The sequence below is a fragment of the Fusarium odoratissimum genome, assembly GCF_000260195.1.
Source record: "Fusarium odoratissimum NRRL 54006 unplaced genomic scaffold supercont1.43, whole genome shotgun sequence".
NCBI lineage: Eukaryota > Fungi > Ascomycota > Sordariomycetes > Hypocreales > Nectriaceae > Fusarium > Fusarium odoratissimum.
The window spans coordinates 170,787-184,330 of record NW_022158724.1 but is presented as its reverse complement, the minus strand read 5'-3'; the positions used below and the strand labels follow the sequence as shown (position 1 = coordinate 184,330).

The 13,544-nt window shown below is 47.5% G+C and overlaps 6 protein-coding genes across 7 annotated transcripts; 2 read left to right on the top strand and 4 right to left on the bottom strand.

Annotated features, from left to right (window-relative positions):
- Positions 1-41: 41 nt before the first annotated feature.
- FOIG_14694 (uncharacterized protein) lies at positions 42-1,641 on the bottom strand. The gene is made up of 6 exons (XM_031215971.1): positions 1,535-1,641; positions 1,219-1,464; positions 965-1,167; positions 818-912; positions 592-762; positions 42-539 (listed from the first exon to the last, which is right to left on the bottom strand). The coding sequence occupies exons 1-6, from the start codon at positions 1,580-1,582 to the stop codon at positions 163-165; spliced, it is 1,140 nt and encodes a 379-aa protein (XP_031054347.1). The 5' UTR covers positions 1,583-1,641; the 3' UTR covers positions 42-162.
- A 1,132-nt stretch (positions 1,642-2,773) lies between these two features.
- FOIG_14693 (uncharacterized protein) lies at positions 2,774-4,198 on the bottom strand (the record flags this gene model as incomplete). Its single annotated transcript, XM_031215970.1, has 8 exons — positions 2,774-2,936; positions 2,985-3,262; positions 3,318-3,421; positions 3,475-3,547; positions 3,599-3,715; positions 3,748-3,875; positions 3,926-4,110; positions 4,158-4,198. 8 exons carry the CDS (start codon positions 4,196-4,198, stop codon positions 2,774-2,776), a joined length of 1,089 nt encoding a protein of 362 aa, XP_031054346.1.
- A 329-nt stretch (positions 4,199-4,527) lies between these two features.
- FOIG_14692 (uncharacterized protein) lies at positions 4,528-7,101 on the top strand (the record flags this gene model as incomplete). Its single annotated transcript, XM_031215969.1, has 8 exons — positions 4,528-4,593; positions 4,662-4,685; positions 4,732-4,853; positions 4,907-5,334; positions 5,384-5,673; positions 5,723-6,121; positions 6,171-6,415; positions 6,470-7,101. The coding sequence occupies 8 exons, from the start codon at positions 4,528-4,530 to the stop codon at positions 6,870-6,872; spliced, it is 1,977 nt and encodes a 658-aa protein (XP_031054345.1). The 3' UTR covers positions 6,873-7,101.
- Positions 7,102-7,254: 153 nt separating this feature from the next.
- On the top strand, positions 7,255-9,407 carry FOIG_14691 (uncharacterized protein). 2 transcript variants are annotated; one of them, XM_031215967.1, is made up of 3 exons: positions 7,255-7,606; positions 7,657-8,533; positions 8,582-9,407. In XM_031215967.1, the coding sequence occupies exons 1-3, from the start codon at positions 7,512-7,514 to the stop codon at positions 9,071-9,073; spliced, it is 1,464 nt and encodes a 487-aa protein (XP_031054343.1). In that variant the 5' UTR covers positions 7,255-7,511; the 3' UTR covers positions 9,074-9,407. The 2 variants fall into 2 exon arrangements, with proteins under 2 accessions (XP_031054343.1, XP_031054344.1); XM_031215968.1 differs by having other exon boundaries at positions 7,255-8,533.
- Positions 9,408-10,952: 1,545 nt separating this feature from the next.
- On the bottom strand, positions 10,953-11,702 carry FOIG_14690 (uncharacterized protein; the record flags this gene model as incomplete). The annotated part of the gene is made up of 1 exon (XM_031215966.1): positions 10,953-11,702. One exon carries the CDS (start codon positions 11,700-11,702, stop codon positions 10,953-10,955), a length of 750 nt encoding a protein of 249 aa, XP_031054342.1.
- A 481-nt stretch (positions 11,703-12,183) lies between these two features.
- FOIG_14689 (uncharacterized protein) lies at positions 12,184-13,160 on the bottom strand (the record flags this gene model as incomplete). The annotated part of the gene is made up of 1 exon (XM_031215965.1): positions 12,184-13,160. A coding segment is annotated over one exon (863 nt), but the record flags the coding sequence as incomplete, so codon positions are not given.
- Positions 13,161-13,544: the final 384 nt, after the last annotated feature.

The window sequence follows — 13,544 nt, the reverse complement described above, 5'->3', positions numbered from 1 at the left end:
TAGGACAGATGGTACCACGCGACAACAACGATCCAATATGCTTATGAGGACAAATTGTTGAGTATATTGACACTGACAATATTTTACAGACTATCTGATTGTATGAACAGGCGACGTTTCTGATGGCCGGGGCAGTATAGTACAGATTTGTGACAAAAGAAACTAGGGAGTGGACCAGTACGATTGTGCCTGGTCCTTGGTAAGAGCTTCAACGTTGATGTTGTCAAGCTCGAAGTCGGTGTCATCACCATCATCATCCTTCCAAGATCGCTCGGGCTCGGGCTTCCGTTCCGGCGTCTTATCACCATTTTGAGACACTCTGTTTGAGCGGTTCGAGGGTCCGACACTGTTGACACCAAGGTAAGTTGACTCCTCGATCTCTTCCAGTTCGCGATGTTCCATGGCACGAGATGATCTTGCGGTCTTTGCTTCATCAAACGTGTAGTCGTCAATTCTCCTAGTACGACCGAGTAGCATTCGGAGGGAAGGGAGGCAGGCTGTGATGAGGCCGATGTTGACGTCAAGGGAGCTCCATAGCTCTGCAGAAGGATTAGCTCGATCATGGGAATGTGCATCGGGGATAGAACTTACCGATCGTGCTAAAGGAGCGGAACGAGCCGTTGTCTCCGAGCTCCACGTTCAAGAATCGGACCAGAGAGATGGCGATGTCCAGAAGGCCGACCAATGACACAAAGTACAGACCAAGCTTAGCTCGCTTGGTCAAATCGAGATCATGAACGACAGTGAACGGAAGAATCAAGACTGCACTGCGTTAGTGAATGCTTTGGCCAAGAGAGGTGTGATGCTCCCAACGTACTGAGAAGACTGCCCAAGAAAGACAAAGCCCAAGAAACCTGAAAGACGATACCCTGCCATCGCCAGTCGCATGCGGTCAAAGGTCGAGTGATGACCCTACCAGATGTCAGTAAATGACCCAAAAGTGAGACATCTTTGTAAGACGTACCAGTGCCTCTCAATAGGCATACAAGAAAAGAGCTGCATGCAAAGAGTCGCGGCATACGCCAGTCCACAGTAAAAGACAGTGATCCAGAGTGTCTTACGACGCCTTCCCATAAAGGCGGGGAAGATCTGGAAGTACATAGATAGAAGAATTGCTTTAGATAGATATGTTGTCGCGTAGAAGGGGATCTCGCTGGCCCAGGACATCTTGATGCACGTTAGTACCTATCGTGGTCTGCATGTTTGCACAAATCTTACCTTGTAGATGTATTCAACCTTCTCTTCACCCGGATTATAATTCTCAAAGCCAACACTGATTCGAGGCCTGAGAACATCGAGACTGTAGAACACGACGTCGAATGCCGCACACGATATAGCAGCACATAATGCCAGGATCATAAACCAATCACTCGTAACCAACTTCTCCCTCTGGATTCTCAGTCGGTAAAAGAATCTGGTAGCTATAATAACAGCCGCGAAAGCGATAAGACTGAACGTCGCGCCCTGTGAGACATCAGCAACCAACACCTGGCTTGCACAGACGAAAGCGATGTAAGTGAGACATGGAACGTACCAGCACGGCCGCACCCGTAGGTGGAGGAAAAGCCTTTGTCAGAGTCATTTTCGATAAAGAGCGTATCAACTGCACCGAGAATGAGAGACAAGGTGAGACAGAAATGTGATGAAATGAAAACAAAGGCACAAAACGGATGCGTCCTTGTCTTATTGTTCCGCAAGGCCATGACACTAAGTTGGATGCGGACAGGGTCCTGGAATGCGGCGGCGCCTTTCGTGGCGATTCTCCCTGACTCTAGCCTTGCCTAGCGTCATGAAAATACAAATAGGCAGTGATTTGGCAATTGCTAGCCAGGGCGCGGAGCCCGTGGAGGCTTGGGGCTAGGTTTTGCTAGACGACATGTGCATTCCTTGTCCGGAGGGTCTGATAGATCGGAAGGGTAGATAAGGTTTGACAGCAAAGGGTCCTCGATCGTCTTTGGTATGGTTCCACCTCCGATCTGGGGCTTTTGCGTCGTTGTTATAGGCTTCATGAACTTTGTGGAAAGGTCCGTGGTGGTCTAGTTGCATCACCTGCATGATGCAGGAACCCGATGCAAGGGCGAGAACACTGGCCAAGACTCAACGATGAGTTTGTTGAACGGAAGAGGAGTGCTTAACATCGAAGTGGAACACAGAATAGCCAAGCTGTTTTGTTTGCCCAAGGGACTTTGTTGATTTGAGTCTTTTAGTACCTGAGTCGCAGGTCCTTTCGTGTGGTTCGTGTAAGAGTTTTTCAGGGCGCCGCCATGGCTATTGGTCACGCACAGCCATTCGAAGCCGTCTCTGCCTCTAAACAACGTGACGCCCAGTGATTGCCGATTGGCAGGCAGTGGTGACGTACTTCTTCACATACCGCATTCCGCTGAGGATCGGCACTGATCTCACCACTTTAACTAATCCAGAATCACAAGCTCAAGGGAATGCAGAGCCGACGTCAATCGACGTTAGAAAGGTATGTGGTGGCACTGAAGCCGTTGCCAATCGTTGGCCACAATGACATAGCCAGTTGATGGCTTCAGAATGCTGTGATCTCATCAGAAGAGTGGTATCATGAGCGTCATATTGACATATGCACTGTTTAAATGATACTAATACATCATATTACGAGAGGAGATATTCATAGTGAAACATGTGGCAGTATTGATGGTTATCAAAGAACATATGTTGCATTTTCTATGATAATAACCTCAATCTATACCGAAAGCGACGTGATGATTTTCAGACAAACATCTCCACGAGGGGAGAATGCAATCTACTATTTCTGTTCGGCGATAAGAGTGTCAAAAAGCCCCATTCTGACAGTATCCAGCTCCTCAACATCATTGATCTCTTGGTCAATCTGATCCAGACATTTCTGCTCGCTGTCCTGTTTGGGCCTCCAACCCAACGCAGTTCCGTTCGCCGGTTCAAGATCACCACTGAGACTGGTCAGCATTTGTATCATTTCGAGGTCAAGAGAAACTTACTTGGGCATGCACATGGGACGAATGAACTTTCGTGGAAATCCGAGGGCATCAGCTGCCACGTCATAGTTGGGCCAGATCTTTGGTGTCGGCTCATCGACAAGACCACGGGCGTAGAGCCCTTCGGCAATCTTATCCATGATCTTCCACCAGCTGATGCGATGAGCAACTGAGAAGAAGTATCTGTCTGTTCCAACAGCGATGGGCTCCTCTTTCAGGATCTTGTTGAGGATGAGAACGTACAGATCCGTAAGATCGGAGATATGCACATTTCCAGGAGTCTTGGCATGTGTTAGACAGGAATCTCTTGGTAGGCAAATCATGGAAAGTTCTTACCGAGTCTTGGTCGAACTTGTGGACCGTCTTCAACTTGATGCTCGTCCGAATCAAAGCAGGAATGTTGACAGAGAGCTTTCTGCACTCGCCACTTCCACGTCCATCTATGCTAACATTAGTATTATGTAACAGAGTGGACAATGTAAAGGATATCTACAAGTGAGCTGGATGGGGATGTTAAAAGTCTCGACGCCCTGGGCCTTCCCTTCATCGGCAAGAACAATGTTCGTCTAAGTTCCGTCAGCATGAACAGTCACCTCTCATATTGGTTTCCAGCTTACCTTTCGAACGGGGTTGTCAAGGCCAAGCTCCCTCTGCCTATCGATGAGTGGATCAGAGTCCTTGACCTTGCCGAAAGGCCATCCGCCTTCCTCGGTGAACATGGACGCAACCGAAGACTGTTAAAGTGTCAGAAAGACTCCAGATATACGTAGGAGGAACTTGCATGGATTAGGTATGTTTTGTTGCCGGTAGCTCGGCGGCGATCTCCAAGACCACTGAGTAGGTTTGACAACATGTCTGGAAAAATGGCTCCAGCTGTATGGATGACGATGTCGACTGACGGAACTGTCAGATACTATGAACTTAAAAATAAACGGAAAGCTTACTCTCGTATTTGGCAATTGCATATTCCACAGCAGGCTTGTCTTGGAGGTCGACTAAGAAGGCATGGACTCTGTCGAGCTTGGATATCTTATCGACCTGATCTTGGCTTCGAGCAGCCGCAAAAATGTTGACGGCCTTCAACGTCTCATCGGTACGAGAAATAATATCGGCGATAACAGAGCCACCGCTGTTTATAGTTAGCAAAGGAGAGATCGATCAAGATGGCTCACTTACATGTAGCCAGCGGCTCCAGTGACAAGGACGTTGTGAGGCATGATACTGAGAAGATAATGTAATGTAATAAATCGAATGTTGTTGTGCTATAAGCTTCACCTTACTTCTGGATAGTTTCTCTTGAGCAAAAGACATTCATTTATAGTAATTATCTCTCAATCTTAAGATACCCATCTCCATGCCAAAGGTAATCCTTCTGACATCAAGAGGTGGATTTGGCAATTGTGATTGGCTCGGCTGACTCCACAAACTGACCAATACCTGGAAATCCGCGCGTTTCCGGGAGGTTTGTCATCGGCAGTCCCCTCTTCAACATCATTATAATGGGAGTCTCTGTCAATGACAAACTTCTACCGACCAACTAATCAATATGGAATCCCGCGCATCTCCGGCGGAGAAGAGAGGCTTCGACCGCCCTGCGATCAGCCGCCGCTCGGTATGGACCCATACAAATCTCCCAATTACTGTTCACTGAAAAGAGTCATTGACTGACATGCTTGTTAGTGCGATCAATGCCGAGCAAGAAAGGTACCTTTAATCTACAATATGATTGGCGTCTACTAAGATTTCTCAGATCGGATGTGATAGAGCAACGCCTTGTTCTAACTGCGTATCAGCCCGCGTCGACTGCACTCACAGCAGGATCGCACCTAAGACAAGCACTGCCAGGCAGAGAGTCTTGGTCTCTGAACAATAGTATTTAGGGTCCCCATGGTTGTGGTGTTCTAGACCTAATTAATCCGAAACAGTGAGCGAAAGATTGATGACATTTCTCGTGATGTCAGTAGCATCAAGTCTCTGCTGGCAGGACTCGACCTGAACAGAATCGCATCAGCTCAAACATCACACGAGCAACATCATTCGGCTTCTATATCTTCAAGTCCAGCTGAAGCTAACAATTCGGAGAAGCTCCGACCCCCTGCTACAGCTGCTCCGCTTCCTCGCTGGGATTACTCCGCCCATATCATAGACTTTGTTCAATCCATTATCCAGGACAATGGCTCAGTTCAAGCAGACACCGAATGGAGCAGCACCATTTCTTCGTTGAAGAGTCTTGCCAATGCTTTGGAGAGCACTCGGATGACTCGAAGCCAACAGAAAAAGCCTCATGAGCCACCAGAAAGTATCCCGAAGCCCCCATTGGAAGCCATCGTGGAAATTCTGCGATGGGTCAAAGGTATGTCAACGCATGCTTCTGTCTATCCATGCTGACAATGTTAATATAGATCACTCGAGAGATTATAGAGTAGTCTGGATATGCCGCTTCCTTCCGCTCGATGTCTTTCTAGACATATGCAACAAGGTCTATTTCCGCGTCGAAGATCATACTGAGGCTGAGTTTATTATCGCGAATAGTTTCTTATCCTACGTTTTTGCTGAATATGCAGTCATTCACGGAGATGCGAAGACACAAGAATATTGTCGCTTTTACCGATCCAAAGTTGGCAACGGCCTTACGAAACTGACTCTGTTGGCGACACCATGCATGGAGCTAATCGCCGCGCTTGCTCTTGGGGTATGCTCACATCAACTGTGCCTCCAAGACGAAAGCTAACTTTCGTAAGGCAATTTACTTCGTCGAGGAAAGTCGAGCATCACAGTCGTGGACCCTGATCTCAACTGCAATGACACTATGCCAGACGCTGGGCTACCATCGGCTTGACTCGCCTAAAGATGGCCTTCAACATATTCAGTCTGACCTGTTCTGGGTCGTTTACGCATATGAAAAAGGTCTTTCATTGAGACTGGGACGATGCTCTGGTGTTCGCGACTCTGAAGTATCGTTGACCCGCCAGGAAAATCAGCATCGATCCATTCGTCTCGGGCGGATACAGGGAAAGGCATATGACCAGCTATATAGCCCTGAGGGCTTGACCACATCGAACGCTAACCGTTGCGAGGTAGCTGGTAGTCTTTCACAGGAGCTACAGTCGATTATAGATGAGACCCATCACGAAATCGCAGTACGTGCTGCTCCTTCTACCTCGTCTGGGTGACTAACATGATATGTAGCAAGCTTTGACGGAGAGAAGAGATATGAATGATGACCCTATGAAAGTCATATACCTCCATTGCGATCTTGTTTGCCAGTCAGCTTTGACGGCCATGGTCCTCAGGGTGCTACCTGGCTCTCAAGGTATGGAGGTCCATGAAAGCTGTCTCACTGTTGCTCGCAACACTTTAGACTTGCATGACCAGTGCATGAAACTTGTCAACGGCTGCAAAGATCCTCTATTGATCCGGAGATATATAAATTGGTGAGCAGACTATTCTTCAGCCGCGTTTTCTACCGTCAGCTGACTTCTTGACAGGGCTATCTTGCATACACCGTTCTTTCCATTCAGCATCGTCTTCACCCATGCAGTGCGATACTCAATTGTGGAGGACTTTGACCGCCTAGACAGATTCGCATCATCGTTTAAGCCAGAGTCTAGCCAGTCAGAGCCAGCGACGCATCCCCATCGACTGTATGAACTTCTCAGCAAAGCCGCCCGACTTAGCGCCAAAGCATGCCCCGAGCTGTCACACACGAGCGAATCTCTATCAAGCTCAACCGACTTTACGATGATTGATCCCGAGGCAGTAAATACTGTGGATGAAATTGCTGCGACTGATGCAATCGGTACCGAATACGATACGTCGTTCCAGATCGGGGATTGGTTTCACAGTAACCAGCAATTTATGAGGCTCCTGCACGAAGACGTACCATATTGAATCAGCTCTATTACACTTTCTTGTGGATGACGTTATACATGATAAGACAAGATGCAACACAGTAAGCTTATGCGTTAGTGAGTGACGTGTCAAGCTCTTCATATGATCATAGTAGCTGAAGCAGACCTCGAAGGCACATGCAGCCAGTTTTCAGTCCATAAATACTCTTCACATGGTTTTCTTTATTGCGGAAATAATGTGGAGACTTCAGATGTAATTAAAAACAAGGTTCTCATGCATAAATGTTCTGGAATCACAACAAGACACGCGGTGTAAGTGCGGATCCCATCACATGCAAATCCAGGTACTTTTGGCTTCGCAGCCTAAACCTCAGCGGGTAAAGACAACAAAAGATGTGCCGTGTCACGGGACGAATGGAATGTTGATGCATCGGGCTGATTTAGTCGCCGATCGTTCCGTGCCGGACTAAATTGCATCGTCAGATCAGCTCATGGCCAGCTAAACTCTTATCGTCTATCGGCTCACGCGGATGCCGAGGTTCAGAGATATACCTGTCAACTGCCCCAACGAAATTACAGCTTGGGGGAAACATGTTCTTTAATTACGAAAATCTTTCAGCCTCATTTTTGGAGAAATGTACTAACTCTTTGAAACCTTGCATAGGCGTCTGTCAGCATCATGCAGGCCTCGTCGACGAACCAACACAATAACCAGCCTCTCGCTGCTGCTTTCAGTGGCGTAGCATCAACACCATATTCCCTCTTCGAGATCAGGTATGTATCCTGACAAAACAATATTTCGGCTATGATTGACTCGTTATCAGACTTGAACGGGAATTTGTCGTCTTTTGGGGTAGCCGATATGAATCAACAGATCAACTACTCAAGGGCGTCGTAGTCTTATGCTTACAGTCGCCGCTCAAGCTCGAGGAAGTCAGACTACGTCTTGATGGTACTGTACGCCATGCGTGGCTCAACGATCCCGGCGTGGCCCATAACACGAGTATCATGAAGCACAAATGGCCCTCATTGATGGAAACTGGTGGCAAGAGCGTCACTCTACCAGCGGGCAACTACGAATGGCCCTTCGAACTGATGATGGCGGGAGATACTTCCGAGAGCCTTGAGGGGATCCGGGATGCTTCCATCACGTATGGTTTGAGAGCAACTATCTGCAGAGGCAAGCTTGCTAGACATATCAGCTGCAGCAAGAAGCTTCGAATTATCCGCACGTTTGCGCCGACTGCCTTGGAGTTTATGCATAATATGAGCGTTGAGCAGACATGGATCAACAAAGTCGACTACTCTGTCTCCATACCGACAAAAGCTGCTGTGTTTGGAGGGTCCATTGTTCTCGAAACACGATTTACACCACTGGTCAAAGGGCTCGAAATTGAAAGGATCGTCGCAACTTTGGTGGAGTTTCAGGAGTTCAGCATGCATAGCAGACACTACATCTATACAAGAGAACACAAAAGCAAGCGCGAGATTTCCCAATGGGACTTCGAGATGTCAAGAGAGCAATACTGGCAGGACACTATAGAGGAAACGGGTCAAGAGGGATGGGTCATGAAGAAGACGCTGCAACTACCGAAGAGACTCAGCGAATGCATTCAGGACATAGACGCACAAGGGATCAGGGTCTACCATAAACTCAAGATACACATTCCTATTCGGAATCAGGATGGGCATGTCTCCCATGTAAGTCAACCTTGTTGAGGACACGCAGCGCAAGGACTAACTTCTAAGCTTGACTTGGGCATTCCGGTAAATATCTTCATTTCACCGTCCATCACTCTTGACGACCAAGGCAACTTGATAGACCAAGCCCCTAGTACACAAGGACCACCAAGCGAGCTAATAGGCCCACCAGTGTATGGTGAGCATATTTTAGATCAGCTATATGACAGTCTAGAGGACTGGCAAATCCCTGGCCAAGGCCCCCATCAAGGTGAGGGAGAAGGGTCTGGTACCAGCACTCCTCATCACACAGACTCGAATGAGAGCCAGACATACGAGAGCTCCAACACGTTTGAACCGTCACAGTCAAGTCAGAGTCACGATCCATCGCGCAGCTCATCTGAAACTGTGTCTACGGATTCAGAAGAACTTGCTGAGCTCAGTAAAGTTCCGACATACCGCACAGCGCTTCGAACTCCCTTGCAACCACATAACCAGCAAGGCGGAGCTCTGCCTCCCGATTACAGAACGGCAGCGGGAGCAGTAGCGAATGATAGCTGACCTTGCATTGCTGCAATCGTTTGAACTGGTTCCTGTGGGCGCCAGAGCTATGTATTCGTCTCGCCTTATCATTATGGGGAATGTGTGGTTTCAACTGGGCGAAGGGCAGTGGAATTACTCAGTAATACAAGAGATTATGCCTAGATTGTATTATTACCTTGTATTTCATGTTTCGTACGCAGTATCTCAAAGAACAGTCGTTCGCTACGTAGATCTTACAATTCGAGCGGCTTTCGGTCTTGCTTGGTGCTGTCGTGTCACTGAGTTAGTAATGGCATGGTCCAAGGTTCTGTTCAGCCATTACAACTCCGTAGGGTTATGACTTATGATTCAATTTGTTAAATCTTCATGTTCCTTGTATTTGCTTCTTAATTTACACTCTTGTAACACCGAAAGGAATGGTTGCTGGTACAAGACGTAGACTACCTAGGTTGAGGCATTGAGCTACAACCTCGCGACATCGAAGCGACCCGGGTCACTTTGCGAATAACTTGATGTGAGCCAGAACTATAGATTCCTGGTTAATAAGTGGAAATTAGGCTATGTGGGCAGCCATAATGATGACAAGAATGATACTGCAAATAGAATTCTGATTGCAATCTAACTACCTTTCCCTCCACTTTTCCTTCAATGCTTTTCTGTTGCCTTTCATCCCCTCTCGTCCCTTGACCTCTCTGTAACTCGAAGAAGCTTTTCTCTCCAGCCAGAATTGGCATGCTCCAGCATCCACTTGCCTCTCTCCTTAACTTGACTGCCTCGAGCTTGTCAACATCATCCCCTGCTGCATCTTCTACTGCTGTTCACTAAACTGCCTTTATTGCCCCGTATCAGTTTGCTCAGAGGCGGGACACGCTGCAGTTGGTGGGCCCTCCAGTTTCGTACCAGTAACTGTATGTATCATCACCTTCCTTTATGAGGAGGAGGAGGTCTTGTTCCCTTCGCTGATTCATTTTATTATGGTACTCCTTCCACACGAAGAGCTTGTAAAGAGTGCTAAAGGTCTGTGCACACTCCCATTCAGGCATGCATCGCTCAGGGTATTTGCGCTAAATGAGGGCACGCTGGCACTTTCGGAAGGTCTGCTCACCTGTAAACTTGGTCTTGTTGTAGTGCCGGCACTCGAGTGCACCGTAGACGGTGTGGCACATATCGGGTGAAGGTTTCGGTGTGTGATTGTGAGTTTGCTGGAGTGACTTGCTAGAAGTTGAGGATAACTTTGCTGTACCAGCTAGGGCGGTATTGAAATGAGAGTTATTTCAGTTCTATGGGCAGGTGAAGTATATTTATATTCGTTTTCCCAATGGAATTTACTATATGTTGTTGTTCGTTTTTCTGTGAAGCCATTGCTGGTTGCTTGATGACTCCACGAATCCGTGGGGCTGTTCTCCAGACACTCCCATGCTTGTTCGGCTCTTGCAAGGTGGAACAAAGGCCACCGAAGCAATGCCTGTCATCCAAACATACTCTTCTACCTTTTGCTGCTACTATGTTATACTGTCCCCAGAATATAGTACGAATGAAGTTGCTGTTTGTTACTTATCATCAAATCCTCTAACATCCCAGTGAAATACATCAAGCCAGCACATTCAAGACTTTGGTTCTCTGCGTAATGGGCCAGATGCTACTTACGAACGTAGATGCTATTATTAAGCCCTTTAAATCTCACTGTGTGTTCTCGTGTTCTTAACTCAAAGACCAGCAGGTGACTGTGACATTGCTCGTACTTTCAGAAATCAGAATAGGTTGGGAAGCCAGTGATCTGAAAATAAGATTTCTAGAACGAATATTAAGTGATGGTATGCTAAATTTACTGCAATATGCTTGTAACTGACGGACTGATGTTAAACCGAGCATGGTGGTGAAGTACAATTCTTGACATTTATCGTGAGTTCATGACCTCCAACACGATGTCGGCAAGCTTTTTGGGCATACTCAGGAAGGGGCTATGAGAGGAAGGCAAACGATACTTCTGAACGATGACCCCCTGTTCTTCAACCTTCTCAATCATACCCTCCTGCAAAAAGCTGAGCAATCCTTGATCCTCCTCACAAATGATGTACGTCAGTGGAACAACATGCCATGCCACTTTCTCGCAATTGATAGGAGCGTATTGAACATCCGTACCATGGGCAACCATTGTATTCTTGGCCCATTGAGCTTCCTCCTCCGGCAGGTCATGGTAGAAAAGATGAATGGGATCAGTCGGCACAAGAGTCCCATCAGATTTAGGAACAAGCGCAGGAGGCAGCTTTCCACCGAAGAGGCCGGCCAATGAATCATTTTCCGAAGGAACAAAGGCGGCGATGAATATCATGTCAGTGACACCCCCTTCTTTTGACTCAGGCGAAACAGCAAAGCTCGCCAAAGCTGTAGAAGCAAGCATGCCTCCCCACGAATGGCCAATGACAGTGAGATGCGTGCCTGCAGCAACCTCTTTGGAGACGATGTCTTTGATGAAGTCGATGTCATCTTGGATTGTTTTGTTTGGCGGCACAGCGTTATTGTTTGTTGGAAGGCGCTCACAGATGACTCTTATACCATGTCTCTCCAGCTCATGAATGAGCTTTTTGTAGTGCTCAGGGACGTGCCAGGCCCCTGTGATCAAGAGGACTGCGTTGAAGCCTGCCATTGAAAAGATAATCAACTTCTTAGTTCTTCGAGAAGAGTGTGATGCTGTGCATTCATGTCGAGCTTCTGGTTGATAGAAAGGGATTTATATAGCTTCGCGACTTACTAATGAAACTAGTCGGTTGTCCATGGTGTCGCCCATGCTTGGTGAGAAGGCCCAAAATGGAAGCTCATTCGAGGCGCTACAAGTATTTGGCGGCGGTAATTCTGATAGCTAGTAAGCAAGTCTGTTTTGGTCTTGTCGTGATCTGCAAGTCAAACCAGTGATTAGTTATTCTGTTCAGCTAAACTCTTGTCGTGGAGAGTAGCTAGTGAAGTTTGAAGCCTCCGGGTCCGTAAAGAGCAATCCATGCGAGGCTCTACAGTGCTAAGACGCCTGGAACAGTGGCTCAGGACCATCACTATTTGAGCGCCATTGACGTACAGAAGCCTTTACTCAAAGAACGCTTAAATATTAAAATCATAGTGGAGGATCGAGGATCGAGGATCGACAAATGATACAAGAATAATTATTTGAATACATGGTAATCTATCAAGAATATGCTTTGAACCAAATGATGAACAGTCGCCTACAATCCTCCACCAATCTTGCCTACTCAAGGAGCATTGGGGTCGACACGGATCAAGCATGATCCCATTCCAGGGACCTTACCCCAAGTCTCATGGGGCTCCCGCACATTCTCCAGATCCCACACCTTCTTGATCGGTACCTGAACCTTTTCGTCGATGAGAAGATTCATGACGGCCTGAAGATCTTCCATGAATGTCGCGCGATCGCGGTCAATGTAGTAGAATGATGTGCTTCTCTTGGTAAATAAGCAGCCGTTCTTGGCCAGAAGTTTGGCCATTCCGACATACTGTGATCGCGGTTTGGCGTCATCTCCCTGGAGAATGTTCATGTTACCACCGAAACCGACAAGACGCGAGGGCTCGTTGGTGATGAGAATGTCCCATGAATCATTGTAGTGCTCAAAGCCAATGGGGTCATAGACTACGTGTGCACCACCACGCTGCTTCATTTCGCTGACCCAGTTCTTGTTGGCGTAGGTGAAGGGTGTTACTCCCAGCTGGCGAAGCGACTCATGGTTGCGCTCTGAGGCAGTACCGTAAACCTCAGCGCCCTCCAGCAGGCACAAAGTCATAATGGCATAGCCTACAGCTCCACTAATGGAATGAACGAAGACGCGCTGGCCTTTACCGACCAAATTGGTCGCTCGATGAACAAGACCATAAGCAGTGTTCCAATCAAGAAAAGCAGCGACCGCCTGTTGCATATCAACCCGCTCAGGAATAGCGATCAAGTACTTTTCAAGGATATTGATCTTCTGAGCTTCAGCGTCGTACACGCTAAGAGCGCCAACGAGCTGACCAGGGCGGAATTTGGAGGACTTGTCCCCATTAGTGCTGACGCGACCAACGAAGCAGTAGCCGGGTGTCAAAGGTGCCGCCTTTTGCATGGGGTATGTGCCAAGTCGCATTTGGATGTCGGCGCCAGAGAAACCTGAGTAGATGACATCGACTTGGACTTCGTTCTTTGCTGGATGGGGGATTTGAGCTGTGACGACGCTCACGTTGGAGGGGTCGCCATAGGCAGAATAGACGACTTTGCGGATGGTATGAGTAGCCATTGTGTTGGTAATTAGATGTTGGAGGGTGATGTCAAATTAGATTGATGTGTTGAGTGAATGCTTTGTATACTGATTGAGTGATGATGAATCAGAAATGAACTGAAGGTTTTTCCATCATTTATATATATTGGCTTGATCTTCAATTGAAGCCTTGAGCTCGCCTTCGCTGTATTCGCAATCCCCATCATCAACTTCAGCCTTGAAGCTCATCTCGC

What these genes read in the sequence shown, in the direction of transcription:
- FOIG_14694 (XM_031215971.1), bottom strand. Translation starts at nt 1,582, where the DNA reads ATGACTCTGACAAAGGCTTTTCCTCCACCTACGGGTGCGGCCGTGCTG. An exon ending in ATGCCTATTGAGAGGCACTG is followed by an intron (nt 913 to 964) that starts GTACGTCTTACA and finishes GACATCTGGTAG; the next exon opens with GGTCATCACTCGACCTTTGA. An exon ending in TTTCTTGGGCAGTCTTCTCA is followed by an intron (nt 763 to 817) that starts GTACGTTGGGAG and finishes AACGCAGTGCAG; the next exon opens with TCTTGATTCTTCCGTTCACT.
- FOIG_14691 (XM_031215967.1), top strand. Translation starts at nt 7,512, where the DNA reads ATGCAGGCCTCGTCGACGAACCAACACAATAACCAGCCTCTCGCTGCT. An exon ending in TATTCCCTCTTCGAGATCAG is followed by an intron (nt 7,607 to 7,656) that starts GTATGTATCCTG and finishes ACTCGTTATCAG; the next exon opens with ACTTGAACGGGAATTTGTCG. An exon ending in AGGATGGGCATGTCTCCCAT is followed by an intron (nt 8,534 to 8,581) that starts GTAAGTCAACCT and finishes CTAACTTCTAAG; the next exon opens with CTTGACTTGGGCATTCCGGT.